The sequence below is a fragment of the Lemur catta genome, chromosome 2, assembly GCF_020740605.2.
Source record: "Lemur catta isolate mLemCat1 chromosome 2, mLemCat1.pri, whole genome shotgun sequence".
NCBI lineage: Eukaryota > Metazoa > Chordata > Mammalia > Primates > Lemuridae > Lemur > Lemur catta.
In genome coordinates, this window is record NC_059129.1 from 1,262,357 (window position 1) to 1,281,240 (window position 18,884).

The 18,884-nt window shown below is 51.4% G+C and overlaps 2 protein-coding genes across 7 annotated transcripts in view; one reads left to right on the forward strand and one right to left on the reverse strand.

Moving 5' to 3' along the window:
- The window catches only part of IFT140 (intraflagellar transport 140), an 83,223-nt gene extending 72,490 nt beyond the window's left edge, over positions 1 to 10,733 (reverse strand). For all 5 annotated transcript variants that reach the window (XM_045541092.1, XM_045541090.1, XM_045541091.1 and 2 more), the window contains exons 1-3: positions 9,972 to 10,733; positions 5,882 to 6,059; positions 2,623 to 2,844 (exon numbers count right to left, since the gene is read on the reverse strand). In XM_045541092.1, coding sequence (XP_045397048.1) covers positions 2,623 to 2,844; positions 5,882 to 6,028 — 369 coding nt within the window. In that variant the 5' untranslated portion in view covers positions 6,029 to 6,059; positions 9,972 to 10,733. The remainder of the gene's footprint in view (positions 1 to 2,622; positions 2,845 to 5,881; positions 6,060 to 9,971) is intronic.
- A 555-nt stretch (positions 10,734 to 11,288) lies between these two features.
- The window catches only part of CRAMP1 (cramped chromatin regulator homolog 1), a 52,531-nt gene continuing 44,935 nt past the window's right edge, over positions 11,289 to 18,884 (forward strand). The window contains exons 1-2 of one of the 2 annotated variants that reach the window (XM_045541101.1): positions 11,289 to 11,320; positions 13,377 to 13,723. In XM_045541101.1, coding sequence (XP_045397057.1) covers positions 13,378 to 13,723 — 346 coding nt within the window. In that variant the 5' untranslated portion in view covers positions 11,289 to 11,320; position 13,377. Of the gene's footprint in view, positions 11,321 to 11,541; positions 11,591 to 13,376; positions 13,724 to 18,884 lie in introns of those variants that run through there. The other variant, XM_045541100.1, reaches the window with a different exon arrangement.

Genomic DNA, 18,884 nt, shown 5'->3' on the forward strand with positions numbered 1-18,884 from the left:
AGAAGCTCCAGCAATCTGCTCAGTCACTCGTTACTTCTCGTCCTGCTAGAGCTCCTTTACTAAGTTATTAGTTCCAGCACAATCTTAGATTTTCTTAGAAGGAGTAGGTATTTCTGTTTTTAAATATCCTGCCTCACAGGACTGGATCATCTCTTACCAGGGCTTCATTTTATGCCTGAGTAATCATTTTGTTAGTTGCTTCTTGGTACGGTCAAGATGAGAAGGATGCAATTCACTGACGCTGAATTATTTTATTCTAAGGGGGCACTTGCAGACTTTTGCAGGACGGAAGTGGGAAGATCACCAGGAAGTAGGAGTCTGGACTCAGGCCCATGTCATGAGGTGGTAACTGAATAGAAACGCAGAAGGAAAATCATCCAGAGAAAAAGGACGACATGGTAGAAAATGGGCAAATAATATGAACGTAAAGGAAATACAAATGGCTCCCGTAAATGACATCTATCCGCAATAGTAAGAGAAATGCACATGGCAATACTACTGAGATACTACTTTCCTAAGCAACGTTCGGAATCTTTGCTACAGCTCTCTGTGGGGAAACAAACGCTAGCGCACTGGTGTGTGGGCATGAGTGCTGCGGGGGTGGTGTGGGCAGCAGCTACCAGACACGAGCATGTGCCCCGGGACCCAGCTGCTCCCCTCTAGGCATTTCTCTAAACGTGCACACGTGCAGAATGGCAGAAGCACCACTGTCTGTTTAGCCAAGGATTAGGAACCACGGAAATGTTTATCAACAGGAGGAGGCTGGTTACGCAAGTTATAATACATCCATACAATGAGAAGCCAGTCAGAAGAAAACCAGGTAGCCTGCTATTCACCAGTGTGGAAAGATGTCCCAGGTACACTACAAAATGAAGAAGGCAAGAAGCAGAACAGTATGCACAGGATGCTATCACTTATGTGAGAAAACATGAGAGAATTCAGGGGACGATACCCTGTGTGTGATATTCCTGCCAGAAACGTTTAATTATAAATTATCACAAGGAGACAATCAAATGCATCCAAGTCAAGGGACAGTCCACAGAGCCACCAGTCTGCACCCTCAGAATACCAATGCCATGAAAGACAAAAGGAAGGATGGACCAGGGAACTATTCTTGATTAAAGAGGAACGGAGGCTCAAGGCAATGCTCTGTCCTTTACTGGATCCTGGATTAGGAAAAACCAGCCATCAAGGACATTACTGGGACAACTGGAGGGATTTAACGTGAACGGTGTATGGGTGACAGCACCATGTCACTGCCTAATTTCCCAAGTGTGAAAACTGTATGGTGGTTATATGGGAGAATGCCCTAGTTTTTAAGAGATCGACATCTCAGTAAAGTATCATGTGACATATGCTTAAATACTAGGGAAAAAAATATATATAGAGAGAAAGCAGATGAGTCACAGTGTTAACAACTGGTGAATCTACGTGAGGGGTGGACGAGTGTTCCTTGTACTATTCAACTCCTCTCAAAGTTTAAAAATTCCAAAATCACAAGTTAGGGAAAGAATGCACGTGTGTGTACCTGGGTGCGCCTGAGGAAGCTGGAGATGGTATTAGCCGTGTGCGCTAGAGGGCAGGGAGGGCTGAGTGGACAGGGGACGGCTGGAGAATCTTATGACTCTAGACGCCTTTTATACTTTTTGAACTGTGAAACGTGTGAATGTATTGTCTACAGTTAAAATAAATGAACACACCGTGAAATTCCTGCCATGCATTTTTTTTTTTTTTCCTGAGACAGTGTCTTGCTCTGTTGCCTGGACTAGAGTGTCGTGGCATCAGCCTAGCTCACGGCAACCTCAAACTCCTGGGCTCAAGTGATCCTTCTGCCTCAGCCTCCCGAGTAGCTGGGACTACATGCATGTGCCACCATGCCTGGCTAACTTTTTCTATATATATTTTAGTTGTCCAGATAATTTCTTTCTATTTTTAGTAGAGACGGGGGTCTCGCTCTTGCTCAGGCTGGTCTCGAACTCCTGACCTTGAGCAATCCTCCCGCCTTGGCCTCCCAGAGTGCTAGGATTATAGGCTTTGCTATACATTTGTAAGTCAAATTAGATCTAGACCAGGGTTTCTCCACCTCTGTCCTGCATCACTCCCTCCGTGGGGTCTGTCCTTTGCACTGCAGGATGTTGAGCAGATCTCTGGCCTCCACTACCCACTAGAAGGCAGAAGAATCCTTCCCCCAAGTTGTGACAACAAAATATGTCTCTAGACACTGCCACATGTCTAACCAGAGGCAGAATCCATCCTGGTTAAGAAGCCCTGAGCAAAACAAACAGGCCAAGGAACCCCTGAGCAGGGAAGGCACATGTTCATGGAAGCTGGTGATTCTGGGGTGCCGTGAAAGGGATGGTATCTGAGAGATTTTCCCATCTCTACAGGCATAATTTCCTAGCAAAGCTCATTTCTTTGCCATTGAGTGGGATCACAAAATGAAATTTACAAGCTCTGCTTCTAGTATAAAACAAAATCTGTAATTACATCTGACAAGATCAACTGAACTTGGCAACCACACATTTCAAATAATTTGGTCTCTAATATCCTTCCCAATGTGTGCTTAAGAGCCGGTCCAGGGCTGCAGAGATCTGACACCAAGGCCAGCGTGTGCTTACTCACCCTGTCTCCAGAGAGGAGGCAGTTCCCGTTGGTGCTCCACTTGAGGACAGTGATGTCGGTGGTGTGTGTCAGGGGCACCGTGTGCTGCTCCTTGTCCTGCTTGTTAAACACGATCACTTCTCCGGTCTCCCAGCCAACAGCCAGGATCAGCCGCGTCGGGTGCCAGCACAGGGAAGCAACCTGGAATGGCCTCTCGATGTGTGTATCGGGCACACGCTCACCCTACATCAGACAAGAGGGAAAATCTCACAGTTCCGAGAGTGGCGGCTACTTTAAGAATTTCTGGCTAATCCAGGGAATTTATATCAGCTACAAAACATAAAGAGCTGTTTACTGCAGAAATGTTATTGGTAGGCTCTTTTATTTTCACAAAACCATGTCAACCTTGCCCCTCGCTGAGCCATCAAAGCAGATCACTTGCACTTAGCTGGCAACGCCACCAGCCTGCCAAGGACTGCAGGCTCCTACTCACAGCTGCAGGACAGCTAGCAAGCATTTTGAGTGGTGCAGCTTCCAATAAAACCCCATTACAAAGACATGCAGTAGGCCAGGAGTTGAAGTCTGTGGCTCCAAGGTTCTTAATGTGTGGTCCAGAGACTGCGAGACCCTTTCAGAGTCATTTTCAGAGTGATACCAAAAAGTTATTTCTCATGAGTCTACCATGGAGTTCTTCCAAAGGCTATGTGACATGTGATGATGTTGTCAATGATAGCTCATGGAATATGTGCTTATATATTCTTGTATTTTCTAGAATTTTCTAAAGAAGTAACTTTACGATATCAGAGATTAACTCAGTTTGTTCTCGGTTCTTCTACTGAACTTACTAGCAATCTTCTGTGACCTCATCATTGTCCAATAAACTGTTATTTTTAAATCCTCAAGTTTTCCTCGTGCCAATTGGAAACACAGATGTACACTTTTGTTCACTTACTTTATAAAAGTATTAATGTATTTTAGATTTTCTAATTTAAAAAATTTTATCTAAAATTGCTATAATTTTGGAATTATATTTAATATTTCTTTAAAATATTTAATATTTACTAAAAATTTATTAAAAATATTTGGTATTTATTAAAAAAAGAAACATTTATAATACATGTTAGACAGTTTTCTGCCTCCTAGAAGGGAGACTCCACTCCCAAGAAACTAGACAAACTGGGCTTGGCACTAGGCACTCGCTGAGCCATATGGCAGCTGTGGCCCTTGCACACGGAGTGGGCAGTGATGTGCAGCACGCATGTGCTTGTGTGTGCGTGGGGGGACTTCCTGAGGAAGGGGCTGTCGAGCTTCTTTTGCCCGAAGGATCAATGCATCCATTGAGCAAAGGGACAAAGGAGAGTGTTCTGTGCAGCAGGCCCAGCATGTGCAGCGTGGAAGGCTGGGAAGAGTGTGCCAACGCCGAGGAAGGAGGAGAGCTGCATGGCGGGTGGCACAGGCAGGCCTGGGGGTGCTGGGGCTCCATCAGGGATTCCATGCTCACTCGAAGAGGAACGTGGGGACAGGAGGTGGGAGCAGGGAGTGATTCCAAAAGATGGATCCGGCTGCCACCAGGGGGGTGGAGGATGGAGGCCCATGAGGATGCAGCTGCTTAAGTGTGGAAGCCGTGCTGGTGTCTGGGAGAGAGAGGACAGGAGCTCAGAAGAGGGAAGGGCCAATGGATGCAGGAGAAGTGGCGGATTCACCAGAGGCTCTTGGAGCAAAATTGGGAGAACCTGGCAATGGATTATAAGGCAGGGGTAGAAGGTGTCAAAAGTCATTCCCAGGTCCCTGTGCTGGGTATCGGGCAAGGGGACATGACAAAGGTGGACCTTTGCAGGAGACTCGAGGCAGAGCAGCGGTGGGGGACAGTTTAAGTTCGGCTTTGGACTGTAGAGTTCGAGGTATCAGAAGCACCCAAGAGATGTCACGGAGGCAGCTAGACTCCTAACTCTGCCTTCCAGGGGACTTCTGGGCAGGGGACGTGTGTCTGTAAGTCATCTGCTGAGACAGTAACTGAAGTTCTGGGGATGCCAAGATCACGGGAGGAGCAAACAGGCAGGAAAGAGGCCTCGATAAGCTCTGAGCAATGCCAACAGGATTCACAATTTGGAAGAGGAGGAAGGGCTGGCAAAGCTCACCGAGGAGGCCGGGCAGAGGAAAGCCCCTTCCCCACGTTCTCTCGCATTCTGCCGTGTGTTTCCTGGAGGACTTCCCAGGAGTGTGGAGCTGTGTAAATGGAAATCCCAAAACACTTAGGGGGTGGAACATGGCAGTTACCGATGACTGTAGCTGCTTGGGTGAAGTTATGGTGGCAACAAGAGATTGCAGAGCATTGAGGAGAGAGCGGGAGAGGAAATTCCATTTTCTTGGTGAAGCATGAGGTGTGTGGGCACTTAGAGTAGGTTGGGCGGGGGGAGACTACAGAAGTTCGAGGAGCAGGGAGAAAGTTTCTGTTATGGGTTTAATTGTGTGTCCCAAAAAGATATGGTAAACTCCTATCCCCTGGAACGTGCGATGTGACCTCCTTTGGAAATAGGGTCTTTGCAAATGTAAGCAAGTTAAAAGGAGGTCATCAAGGTGGCCCTAATCAAGTATGACAGGCGTCCTTTTAAGAGGAGAAGAGACTTAGACACAGAGGAGAAGGCCATGTGACACCAGAGGCAGAGACCGGAGCAATGCGTCTGTAACTGGGGAACACCACGATGGCTGGCCACACCAGGAGCCGAGACAAGGGCACGGAACAGATTCTCCTCACAGCCTTCAGAGCATGCAACCCTGCTGACACCCTGATTTTAGACTTCTGGCCTCCAGAGCTGAGACAGTACATTTATGTTATTTTAAGCCACCCAGCCTGTGGTGATTCGTTGCAGCAGCTAAAGAATGGCCCATGTGGAGAGTCAAGGAGTGAGCGGGCAGGAGCACGGGTTGGGACCCACAGACAATGCTGTGGGGCCATTTCTGGGTGGTGGGTGTGAACTGACTGTGGAATCTGTCTTAAGTATTCCTAAACATGTCCCCACATCTGAATAGCAGGGCTAAAAGAATTGCCACATACTAGGGCTCTTACACAATTGGGGATTGACCCTAGTGAGAGCTGATGATGGTATTATTCGTTTTCTTAGTGAAAAAGCTACAGTACAGCTGGTTTGATCTCTCTCTCTGTCTCTCTGTCTCTCTCTCTCTCTCACACACACATACACACACACACACATACAAACACACACGAGAACAAGAGAAAAACAAGGGCCAAAAGCTGGACCCTTTGCTGCTGAGTACTCACTTGTTCCAGGTATATATCCACGCTGCCTCCTGAGGTTGTGTTGACAGAGGCAACTGCCAAGAATGGGTGGACAGGGTGCCAGCTGATGTGTGAGGGCAACCTGGCTGTGTCCGGGGCTTCTACCCGATGATCAAAATAGAGGGCCATGACCAAACTCAGACCTGGTCAGGGATGGAACCTGCAGGCAAAAAACAACCAAGTCCAGTCGGTTTTAAACAAAACAAACAAACTGTATACAGAATGACAAAAAGGATGCATCACAAACCTACGATCACTAGACATTCAGCAACTTAAAAATGCCCCTTTGGGCTGATACAAGCAACTTTATGTGGAAGAAATTGCTAAGACGGAAAAAATACAAAATCAAAAGCAAGGGATTGGACCTGGAATGCCCCAGGGTGTGACGGAAAAGAATAAAACTCATTGCCGGTCGAAAGAAAGAAAGAAAGAAGAAAGAAAGAAAAGAAAGAAAGAAAGAAAGAAAGAAAGAAAGAAGAAAGAAAAGCTCTGTAGCCCAGATGACACATGGAATCCTCGAAAATTTTTATTCCAATCATAACAAGGACAATTTATATATCTATAGCTGCCTTTTAAGCAAAAATTCTAAACACAATGAAAGCAAATTGCTCCGCAAGAGAGTACTGGTACAAAAAAAACCAGTACTCAATTTCTGACAAAGCATAAAACTCAAGACTGTCTCCTGCCTCTGACTCCCAGGTGGTAGAAGATAGGATTCCTTTTTTAGAGAATCAAAGAGAACAAAGCCACAGCAACTGCAGAGAAGTTGAACTTGATTAGTTACAGAAACTTACTTAAATCAATCTTTCTTCTCTTCCATTCTTCCTTTCAGACCTAGAAAAGACAGCTGTACTGTCTCTCTTCAGGAGAGGTAGGACGGTGAGTGAAGCGATAGTCTGACTACCGCCTATCATTCTATACCCCAGAGCCAGTTTGGGGGAGTTAACTGGCAGGAAAGAGAATATTTGTGAGCTGGTTTGCCATCATTTAAAATTATATTCAACTTCATACTCATTAGATAACTATCATCAGAAAAACAGATATAGTAAGTATCGGTAAGCATGTGGAGAAACGGGAACCCCTGTGCATTGCTAGTGGGAATGTAAAATGGTACAGCCACTGTGGAGAAGTCTGGCAGTTCCTCAAAAAATTAAACACAGAATTACCATTTGATTCAGCAATTCTACCTCTGGGTATGTACTCAAACAATTTAAAACAGGTTCTTGAACAGATATTTATACACCCATGTTCACAGCAGCATTATTCACAATAGCCAAAAAGTGGAAACAACCCAAAAGTCTACTGATGGATGAATGGATAAACAAACTGGTCTAATCATATAATGGGATATAATTCAGCCTGAAAAAGGAAGAAAATTCTGACACATGCTACAACATGGATGAACCCTGAAGACACGATGCTAAGTGAAATAAGCCAGACACAACAGGACAAATGCTATATAATTCACTTGGATGAGGTGCCTTGAGTAGTTAAAATCAGAGACAGAAAGCAGAAAGATGGCTGCCAGGGGCTGGGGGAGAATGAGGACAGAGTTTCAGTTTGGGATGATGAGAAAGTTGTCAAGATGGATGTGGTGACGGTTATACAAATATGTACATGTACTTAACGCCACTCAACTGTACACTTAACATGGTAAACTTTATATTACATATATTTTATCACAATAAAAAATTGTTTAAAAAATTAAAGACCTGCAAATTTCTATCAAGAAAGTAGGGCATAGGCTAGCTGCAATGGAAATCCCAGTGCTTTGGGAGGTTGAGGCAGGAGAATCAGAGATCCAATTTTGTAGAGACCCATCTCTACAAAAAATTAAAAAATTAGCCAGGCGTCGTGGCGTGTGCCTGTAGTCCTAGCTACTTGGGAGGTGGGAGGATTGCTTGAGACAGGAGTTCGAGACTGCAGTGAGCTAAGATTGCACCATTGCACTCTAGCCTGGGTGATACAGCGAGACCCTGTCTCTAAAAATAAACAGAGAGTAGAGCATGATGGACTATACTGCTTGCTTTTGGCAATACAGTCATGGTCTGAGAGAAAGCTAGGAAGGCTGTTTGGATCTGGAGAAGGAAATGCTCTTCCATGAGAAGCTGGAAGACACATGGGTATAAATGAACTGTTACATTTCAAACATTTACCTTTTTCCTATGCATGTATGCCCTGAATACGAAACAAAGTCAAAGTTTTTGAAGTTGTGCTGTCACCACCATAGACTTAAAGAGTGCCAACCCAAGGTCCCCAGTGGCATGGCCAGCTCCCGTCTGTGAGGGAGTGAAGAAGGGGAGACCCCACCTCCTATACACACACACACTCACATATACACTGAGGTGACATCTACACTGGTCAGGGCCTGCTATCTTTGAGTAAAGTCCTTACACAAACCTTCAAACAAAGCCATTAAAAAGGAAAACACATGAAATCAAAACCTGGGTAATTAAAACCTTTTAAAGTGAGTTTTAACATGATGCAGTCAGCCAAGAGTCTAATCCCTGGGCTATGGGACATTTGTATTTAACAAGTTTGTGAAAATATTTATCTTAAAAATCAGTGATACATTAGTTTTGCGGTAATTATGAAGAACTATAATAGCTCTTGGATAAAATTAACCTGAGTCCCTCTGTATTTATTTCAAACCTCACTTTGTAATAAGTATGAATGTTAATGTCCTTTATTTTCTTTCCTGCCTGGGGTTTTTCCAGAGGCTCTTTCCCCCATACTCCTCTTTCGGGTACTCAGAAAACTTCCCCTTCTCCAGGAAGCTCTCTGGACTTGACTTCTGCTACATTGTCCTGTGCTTCTGCCCAGTGTCCCCATACAGCCTTGTACTTCTCCACAGCTGCATTTAGACTCCACTGCAAATGTGCCTGAGGGCTCATCCCCTCCCCGTATTACCTGCCGCGCAGGGTGGGAGCCGCAGGAGCATTCCCAGGCCCTACAACGAGGCTTTACGCAGAACAGGCTCTCGGTATGTGCATCCTGGATGAAGATGTTTATCACCAAGGAGAGATGTTCTTGCTGTTTTTTGTTGTTATTGTTTTTAGAGACAGGATTTTTTCCTGTTGCCCAGGCTGGAGCGCAATGCTCCCATCACAGCTCTCCGCAGCCTCAAACTCCTGAGCTGAAGTGATTCTCTCACCTCAGCCTCCCAGGAAGCTGGGACTACAGGTGTGTGCCACCACACCTGACTAATTTTTAAAGTATTTGTAGAGATGGAGTCTCCCTATTCTTGTGGTTTTGTTAGTTTTAAGAAGTGGACTTAGGCCAGCCTAAGTCCATTTTATACTACGTATAATTTGTTCGTCATTCCTTTCACTTGCATTTTAACATGTTTCGACAATGAATAAGTATTATCTCTATAATCCAAAAGTTACCAAACACGAGGAGAGACGGCTAACCATACAAGTCATGCACTTAACGACAACCTATTAATAGCGTCAGTTCAGAACTGATGAGAAGTCTGCTAAGCTTATTCAACTGAGGGTTACACGGTATTATAATAAGGCTTCGCGTAGCGCTTCTCCGTATCACTGGAGAAGGGACCGAGGAAGGGACCCCAAAGGTGGACTTTCGGGGCAGGCACTAACTAGTGGCCGCCCTCCAGAGCCCCCAGGCCCCGAGCCCCCGCCCGCCCTCGGCTGCGACTAGTGCACCGGGTGCAGGTTTGGTGTTGAGCTGCGGGCGTTTAAGCAGCGCAGGACGTTTCCTTGAGCTGTTCTCCCTGTCCTGCTGTTAGCTGGGGGAGCACGGCGGTGCCCACTTCCCCACCCCGTCCCTTCCAAAGGGACTCGCACAGCAACTCGGCACCCACCGCGCTCGCGGCAGTGCCCGCAGGTGGCAACTGTGCTCCCACGGGCCAGACACTGTGCCAAGCACGCCCTGGCTTCGACGGGACCCGCGAGTGGCCACGGGGACTCGGCGGCGGCGGGCTCGCGGGAGGGGCCCAGCAGGCCCTACCCTCGGCCCCTGGTCCCCGGCCTGATTCCCGGCCGCTCCCGTGCCCGTGCCCGTGCCCGCTCCCAGGACCCGTGCCGCCCTGACCCAGGACGCCACTCACCTCCACCAGGCCGCTGCGCCGCCTTACGTTGCCGGGACAACGCCGAGCAAGAAATGCGGAAACAGTCGAAGGCGACCGATGCCGACGCTCAGGCTGCCGGAAAGAACCGAAGAAGATCGGGAGTGCTCGGGCGGCTCCGGCCCCAGCCCCGCCGCCGCGCGCTCCGAACTGAGTCCCTAGCTCCGGAGGGCAACCGAGAGGCAGGGATGCTCTCGGGGCGCGACGGCGACGTAGGGCTCGCACCGGGGACCTCCGTGTCCAGGGGCACTGGCCACACCTTCCGACCCGCCGAGCAACTCAGAGGCGGAGGGCGACCGACGCGGCAGGGCCGGAGCGCCCCCTTCGCCCACACCCTCCTCGCCGGGCTCCGCGCCGCCGGCCGCGGGAGGGAGAAGCGGCCGACTCGGCCTCGTTTCCGGCGTCACCCGGCCGTTTACGATAGGACCCCTGTAGCGAGAGGGCGGTCCAGCCGGGCCGGTCCCGTGGTGAGCGCGCGCTCCGAGCGCCCACGTCGCGCGCCGGGAGGGCAGCGAGCGCTGCGAGGCCGGCCGCGGAGGACGCTCGCGCAGGATCGGCCTCAGAACCCCGTTTCGGGGAGCACTGAATTGTAAAAACGCGCCCGTGTCTCCGTAATGGAAGCGACCAAAGCGCCCCGCACCGCGGGCTACGCTAACGCCAGAAGGGCGCGTCTGCCCCCCACACGCCCTCCGCTCTCTCCTCAGAAACCGGGTTCGCGCCCGACGCCAGACTCGCAGCTACGGCGGCGTTTTCTTCTCACGCATCCGTCAACACTACCGTAGCCAATCACAGCCAGGGCGCTGAGCTATTGGCTGTCGGTCCACCAATCCGAAGAGACGCAGGCCCGCACGGTCACGGGGCTGGCGACACAACAGTACTCGTGCCGCAGGCCCGCCCTGCCGCTCCCGCCCCTTGCTCTTGCGTGCGAGCGCGCGCACCCGTTTCTGACCAATGGGAGCGCCTATAGGGGGGCGTGCTCGCCCCCGCGCGCCTCGCCCCGCCTCCGCCCCTGCGCCCGCGCGCCCCGGTCCCGCCCCGGCGCGCCGGCTCCGCGGTCTCCACCGGCAGCCGTAGCCGGAACTGCTGCTGAGCGCGGTAGCAGCAGCGGCGTCGCAGCCCGGTGAGCCGCACGCCGGCCCACGTAGGGGACGAGCCGGGGCAAGCGCTTCTCGGGCACCGCTCCGGAGCCGGACGAGCAGACCAGCGAAGCGGCCTTGCTGCAGCCGGCGCTCGGGGACCGGGGCTGGCCGGCCCAGCCGGGTCTGCGGGCGCCCGGGGAGGCCCCGGGGGGGCCCGGGAAGCCAGGCTGCCGCGGGGCGTTGATGAAAAAGGTGACCGGAAGCTGGGAGCTCGGGCGATCGGCCGCCCTGCCGGGCTGCCACGGCGAGGCCCGGCCCAGGCCAAGGGGCGGCGGGCGGCGTCTGCGCCCTGGGGCGTTGCTGCGCGCGGGGGGGCCCGGCCGGCCGGCTCCGCGGAGCCCTCGGCGGTGGCGTGTGGCGCTGGCAGCGCCGGCGTGCAGCCGGAGATCTGCCCCGGAGGGAGGTTTCCGCTCGTCCCGTCCCGAAACGTGACGAAGGGTGTCAGCCGGGATGGGGCTGGAGGTGACTGCATCTCTCTGAAGGGTCAGGAAGTAACGTTGGAGGTTTTCGGCAAAAGGATTCCGTCTTCGTGTTTTCCTTTGCCGTTAGGGAAAAGTCTGAACGGTGTGGAAGTCCTCTGAATTGCGAAAAGCTTGTCTTTTTGTGCTCAGTTGGTGTCTTCAGTATCAAGCCCAGCAAACGAGCGAGTTTATTTTGTTGCGGCTGATGTTTGTTTTGCTTGGATCTCGGGGTGACTGTGGGTAGCTTTGGCACAAGTCTCTGGGGAGCGGGGTTCTCCTTTGTAGAGCCCAGAGAGAAGCCTTTAGGGATTTAGGTTTCTTCAGTAGAAATGAATGGGCTGAGAATGAAAAGTGAAAAGTCCTGTGCCATGAAGTCCTTTGAGTTTGGGGATTTGTCTTGCATAGTTTTGTTCTTTGGCAGGGTTTTTAAAAACTAGCCTGAACTCAGGTGATTTATAAGGTCGGTTCCAAGAGATGAAAACTGCTACAGATCATGTTGTAGCAAGAATACATCAGAGTAGTGGTATTTTTACGATTTTTACCCATTTCCCAATCTTTCTGAGAGGCCCTTGACCACGTTCCTGTATTTCAGTGTGTTGGTGCCTCGATCTTGTTTCCCTTTTAGATGGAAATGTACCCCTCCTCAACAGTTGTGTTGAGTGTAGTTGTCAATATCTGTTGAGGAATCTAATATTTATTTATCTTTGTTGTTTCATCACAGGTACACATTACTAACTATTTCTGGGCTTAAGATGGTGTGTACCTGATTCTCCTAGCTTATTTTTGACTGGCTGTGCTTTCTGGGCTGCAGACATTTTAAGTCATTGCATTGTGTCGTTGACGTTTTACACGGCAGTGGGTAGCAAAGTTAATGCAAGAATTTTATTAATTGTTACCAAAAAAGTTTTAACACCTTTTTCATCTACTGATTCTTGCAATTGGACCAGGACATAACCGGGTTGTCACTTTCCTGGGTGGCTCCAACCTGTTCCATGCAACAGGCTCCTTTGTTGCAAAAGCATTTTTAATTGGTAAATCCCCGCAGCAGCACACATCTCCCACCCTGAGAAGAAGATTCCCAGAGACCCGGAGCTGGTTATTCTTTATGTCTGTTTTAAAATAAGCAGGCGGACCAGCGGCACTGGGCCACCATGGAGTTCCCCGTGCGAGCGGGCGGGCCCGCGCCTCTCCCGTCCCGGGGTGGATCTGGGCTGCTCGGGCCTCCTCCGGGGCCAACTCCGGGGGCCGGCGCGCGGGGCAGGTGCGCGGGGCCCGGGAGCCCCGCGCGTTTCGGGGGGCGGGGAGGGGGGTGGGGACGAGGGGCGAGGGGCGAGGGCTGTGGCTGCGGCCCGGCCGGCCGAGGCGGCGAGGGAGCCAGGCCGGCGCGCAGGGCCAGGCCATGAGCCGCGGCCCCGCCGGGTAGGTGGCTGCGGGCAGGGGCGGGCGGCCGGGACCCGCGCCCCGACCCGCGCCGGCCCGGGACCCTCGCTCGTCCGCGCCCCCGGGGCTGGGGCCGGGGCGGGCCGGGGTCCGCCGAGCTGTCGCGCCCTCCCCGCGGCCGCCGGGGCGCCGGGCCGCGGGCCTCGGCCCGACCGCGTCCTGGGCAGGCCCCGCAGGGCCCGGGGCGGCGGCGGGGCCGGGCGCGGCGCGGGTGAGGCGGGCCGGGCGGCCGGGCCGGGCGGCCGGGCGCGGATTTGGAACAAACAACGGCGGCCATGTTGAGAGGGAGTCGGGCGCTAAACTTCCCGGCCGCCGCCTCACCCGCCGCCTCCCGCTCCCCCGCGCAGGATGACAGTGAAGTTGGGCGACGGCGGCAGCGGGGAGGAAGGGCTCAAGAAGCTGGGCAAGCGGTCGGCCGATGAGGAGTCCCTGGAGGGAGAAGGGGCCCGCGGCGCGGACGCGGCCGAGGAGAGCCGCGGCACAAAGAGGGACGAGAAGACCCCCCGGGCCGGCGTCGACGGCACCCCCGCGCCCCCCGGCGCGCCGCGGGCGCCGTCCCCGCCCCAGGGCAGCCCCCAGGACCAGCACCACTTCCTCAGGTCCAGCGTGCGGCCGCAGAGCAAGCGGCCCAGGAAGGACCCGCCGTGCGCGGTGGGCAGCGGCGGCGCCGGCGGCTCGGGGCCCCGCGGAAAAGGTAGGGCGGCCCGTCCCCGCGGGAGACCCCTGCCGAGACCCCTGCCGCCCTCGGGGCCGCGGCGCGAGGAACCCCTCCCTCCCCGCGGGCTCCACGCAGCCCTCGCACCCTGAGGCCTGCGGAGAGGCCCCCGCTTGCGGTGGCACCGACGGGGGGAGGTGTCCCCTCTGCTGGGTGTGAGCTGTGTGGAGACGCAGTAAGTATCTTTTCTTGGGGGACGCTGCCTGCTGCCCAGAGGCTCACCGATGGTTGTCTAAGGTTGGCAGCGGACGGTAGTTCAGAAATGGGAAGAGAAAGCATACCTGCTGTATCTCTTCCAGATCCCGGGTGGGTGGTGGAAACGCAACAAAGGAACAGACTGTGGAAACTCAGGGGGAGACTGATCAGAAGGGGAAAGGGACCCTGGGGTCTGACTTTGGCTCGCCGTCCTCTGCTTGCAGGGCCCTGGCTGGCGGGCGCGAAGGGCACAGACATGCACCCTTTGAGTTTACTTGAGCGCCACAGGGAGGGTAGTGAACAGTCCGGCCCACCATAAACGGGCACCCTCTGTGGTGTTTGTCCTGGCGTTCTGAGGTGATCGAGACCATTACCGCTTAGCCGGGGTCCCCACCGAAACCCAACCGAATGGCAGTGTGGTCCTCCTCCACCCCCACTTCACTGTCCTGTGCTTTTTCTGACTCGCATTTCAGCATTGTGCTTTTTCTTAATTACACAGGTGAATTGCTCTTAAATTCTTTCAGATCAACTTTGCAGCACTTTTTATAAGTAACAAATTATCACATCAATTTCCAGTGAGTTTCACATGAAAAATTTCCACGTAGTTCCTTCAGAAATGTGAATTTAAATTTAGTCAATGTCCTGGTAGTTTTAAAAAGTAAGTATTTCAGGAGTTAACAGAGAACCTGTTTTGTAAATCTGTGCCAAATGGGACAAATCTGTCCCATTAAGCTCACTTCTGCCTTATTCTCAAGCAGAGAGGGCTGGCCTGGAATCACAACCTTGCTAATTGAGAAAGAATTTTGGTGTAAATATACTTACCTATGGATGTAAATAGGGTGGTACTTAGTGGGTTTCAGAGTTTAGAACTTACCTCCTGTAAGTTTATTTTGGTATGAAAGTTCTTGGTTGATTAGTTTGCTTTACTGGCTTTGCTTGTTTTGAAAAAGTAGTTTTTCATTGCTAGGCACAGGTATATTTAAGCCCCTTGAGTCTTCGTCTGAACTCACGTAAGCTCCTCGGGTACCTTCAAGGGTTTGTCATTAGTGGTTTCAGAAGTCCCAGGCCTAGGGTCCTGTTCATGGCCCTGCTACCCTGGTCCTCTGATCTCACTCTGTTCACTTTCCCTCTTGAATTTGCTTTTCTGTCAGAGGTGTCCTCACCTATGAAGCAAGGAACAATAGTAACCACTTGACCCTCTCGAAGCGTGGCTGCTAACATGAAATGAGGTGTTGGTGCAAAAGCACTCCATAACTTGGACTTGGGTTACCTGTGTGTAAGGTGAAGTGTTGAAACATCCGTGTTCATTCAGGTAAATTTTGGGCAGCAAAGTGATGAGGGGAGGTTTGCTTTTGTCTGCGTAGTAGAGAGTGGTTTGCTAAGATAGAGAACGTTTCCTGCGTTAGCCTCATGCTCGGATCATTGGTGCTTCTGTTTCTAACTCTTGTCTCAGTGTGTGGCTTAAAGCAGCGCTTTACTTTACTTGACGTTTTATATTAGTAAAGTGTAAATTCGTTAGAATTTGTGTTCCTGGTGAGTTATCTATTTTACTACGTCAGCAAGCAAATGTTTTTTTAAGTAAATGATAAAGCTTTTAAGACGCAATGGTAGCCTTTTGGAGAGGACTAGGAAGTGGGTCTCCTTTGCTTCGCAGAACTTCTTGGCCAGCGTCTGCCCTTGAGCTTCGGTGAGGCCTCCCATTGGCTGCTGTCTGCTCACAGGCTGTGTGGGTCCTTTGGAGGTACTTTGCTATGCCCGGGATGTCCCTTCCTCCGTGCTGCAGGGAGACCTCTGCTCAGTCATCACCTCCATTACTCATCAGAAAAGAAGGTCCGGTTGTGACAGCACACCCCGACCCGGCACATTCTCTAGCTAACCCTTGACAATCCCGAGAGGAACTTCTCCCTTACAGGCTGTGGAAATCTCTACCTGGGGCGGTGAGCATGTCTCAGTGAGGAAATGAACAATACTTCATCTTTCACTTGAAAACGTTGTAATTTCGGTTACATATAAGGTATATTCAGCTCAGCCATTGGCAGTTCCTTTGGTTGATTACTCACCCCTCTTGCCAATTTCAGGCTCTCTTTCTTTTTTAGGTACAGGGTCTGGCTCTGTTGCCCAGGCTGGAGTACAGTGGCACAATAACAGCTCAACTGCAGCTTCGAACTCCTGCATTCAAACCATCCTCCTGCTTCAGCCTCCCGAGTAGCTGGAACTATAGGCGCCACCAACACACTTCGCTAATTTTGGGGGGGGTGTAGAGACAGGGTCTCACTATGTTGCCCAGGTTGCAATTTCAGTCGTAAGGGCCTGAGAACCTCACAGTGAATTTGGAGGAAGGCACTTGTGGAGAAAAGGAAATTCTCCTTGTTTGGCTTTTCTCCATACAGCTGTGTTTTCTTTCTCTATAAGAACAGACCCTTCTGTTGATTTCAAAGAAAAATATTTTTTTAGTATGATTCCAAATTAAAATCTCTTTGAATTGGTAAAGGAGATGGTAGCTAAGATTTAATGCCTAAGTAGCAGGCATCTTTCATCCCTGCAGCTTTGCTTTTAAATGGGTGCAGAAACTGAAGTTTATTGTTTAAATCCAGTGCTCAGCCTAAACAGAAAGTAAGCAACAGACCAGAAATCAGTGGATCAGCTTGATTCCAAAACAAATGTTCCTTGGGTTCTACCACACCGCCAAAGTGACCCTGGGAGGCATTTGAGACCACAACTGTAAGAACATGGGTCAGGAGACAGGGCCCCTGACGCTCTGCCCTGTTTGGCAGTTCACAGTCTGGCTGACCCTGGGCAAACTAGTCCATGTTTTGGATAATACCTCACCTCGAGAAATAACGCAATGAAACCCAGGCATAGGGTGGTTAATGGGCTCCCGGTGCTTCTGCTTCAAGGTTACAGGACGGCGGGAGGAACGTGCGTAGGCTGGCAGGGTGGGGGCCCACCTGTGGGGGGAGTAGGCTCCAGGAATCCTCCCGAGCTGGTGTGTGATGGGGTTATTTGGCTGGGAGGACTCTGGGGGTGGATACAAAGACCTGCTTCCTTTGGCCCCCCCCAACCCGTAAAAACTTTAGTTCCATTGAGGAGGGGGAAATGCATCATCTCCAAATTTGGGCATTGTAGTCTGAAGTCAGGGTTGCTTTTGCTTAGGGATCAGTAAACAACTATATGTAATTTACTCTTGTTTACATTTTGCATAATCTGTGGGCTGCTTGTAGCTTCTGGGTGTTTTTAAAAGATGTCTTGAGCCAGGCATGGTGACTTATGCCTGTAATCCCAGCTGCTTGAGAGGCTGAGGCCAGAGGACTGCTTGATGCCAGGTGTCTGAGCCAGGTGTTCAAGACTAGCCTGGGCAACATAGCGAGACCCTGTGTCTATAAAAAATAAAACAAAAATTAGCCAGGTGTGGTGGTGCATGTCTGTAATTCCAGCTACTCAGGAGGCTGAGGCAGAAGGATCACTTAAGCCCAGGAGTTAGAGGCTGTAGTGAGCTGTGATGACGCTGTTGTAGCTCCAGCCTGGGTGACAGAGTGAGACCCCATCTCATAATAATAAGGAAGCTATAAAATCTCTCATCTGATGCAGTCAACCCTAGCGAGACCGGTACCACATTGGAGAGCAGTTTGAATCAGCAGTGAGGGGACCTGGATTCTACTCTCAGAATGCAGTTGTGTGGTAGAGGGACAGTCACTCAACATGCCTGAACTTTAGGTTCCTCTTAGAATGAGTTGGGTAAACTAATATCTGAGAGCTACGCTTACCTTAACATTCAGGGATGAAGGACTCAACCGTGCAGAAGGCCCTTGGATCTGGTGTTCTCGAGAACGTCCCGGAAGTAGATTCACTGAAGTCAGCAGAGACTGTGTCTGGGCCTCTGCTCAGTCCTTTCCTCTGGGGAGGCCAGAGGAGGCTGTTGAGCGTCTTCCTCTGGTCAGAGATGGCGTGGAGCTGGCCGGAGGGATTGGCAGCGGGGCTGCTGGAGGATGCTAGTGCTGAAGTGGATGGGAGGCAAGGGTGGGATCATTTCTGGAGGCCCTGGTCGCAGGCCGGCTGGGGGCAGAGGGAGCACAGGGAGGGCCCTCACCTGTCACTGAGCATCTGCTGGGTGCGCGGCCTGTGCTTGTGGGCCAGGCTTGGGCGTGGCAGCCGCACGTCCTTGCTCTTGAGGAGCCCACTGTTGGGGCCTGTTCTCCTTGCGCGTCACTTTGGGGTTCTTGGATACTGACTTCTCATCATGCAAACGATTACTAACCCTCTGTGTGGCCTCAGAAACATAGACGCGGGTGAAACGTTGACTTTGACCCTCTACTTTCTGTTGTGCTTTTCACACTCCCTCCCACCCCCGAGAAAGCCCTGTGCCAACCCCGTCTTGTTAGAATCGTCTTCTCCTTCCCTCGCTCACCTTTCCACGCCTTCCGTTCTTCTTGGTAACTTCTCTGCTCCCCTGTGGGTCCTCACCTCTGTTTCCCTCTCTGGAGGGAGGTGGCCTCTCCGGGGTCACCGTCGTGTTCTGCCAGGTGTCTCTGCTCCCACCTGCCATTTCATTCTGCTTGAGCTGGAGCTGTCGGGGCCAGAATTAAGGCAGTGAAGCCACTTCGTCCTCTGAAGTTTTGGGGAAGACCGGATGCTACGTTCTTCTACTTGGAGTTGGTGATTCTCCTCTACTTTTAAAAAGCCTTTGAGGTCTAGAATGTTGGGCACCAAATATTAGAAATGGTTACTCGGGGGTGATGTGCTTTCCTCGGTGGTTCTTACTGTTTTGTTTCCCTCTACTGAGGAGGTATCATTTTTTTGTTGTTTTTTTTTTTTTTTTGAGACAGTCTTGCTTTGTTGCCCGGGCTAGAGTGAGTGCCGTGGTGTCAGCCTAGCTCACAGCAACCTCAGACTCCTGGGCTTAAGCAATCCTCCTGCCTCAGCCTCCCGAGTAACTGGGACTACAGGC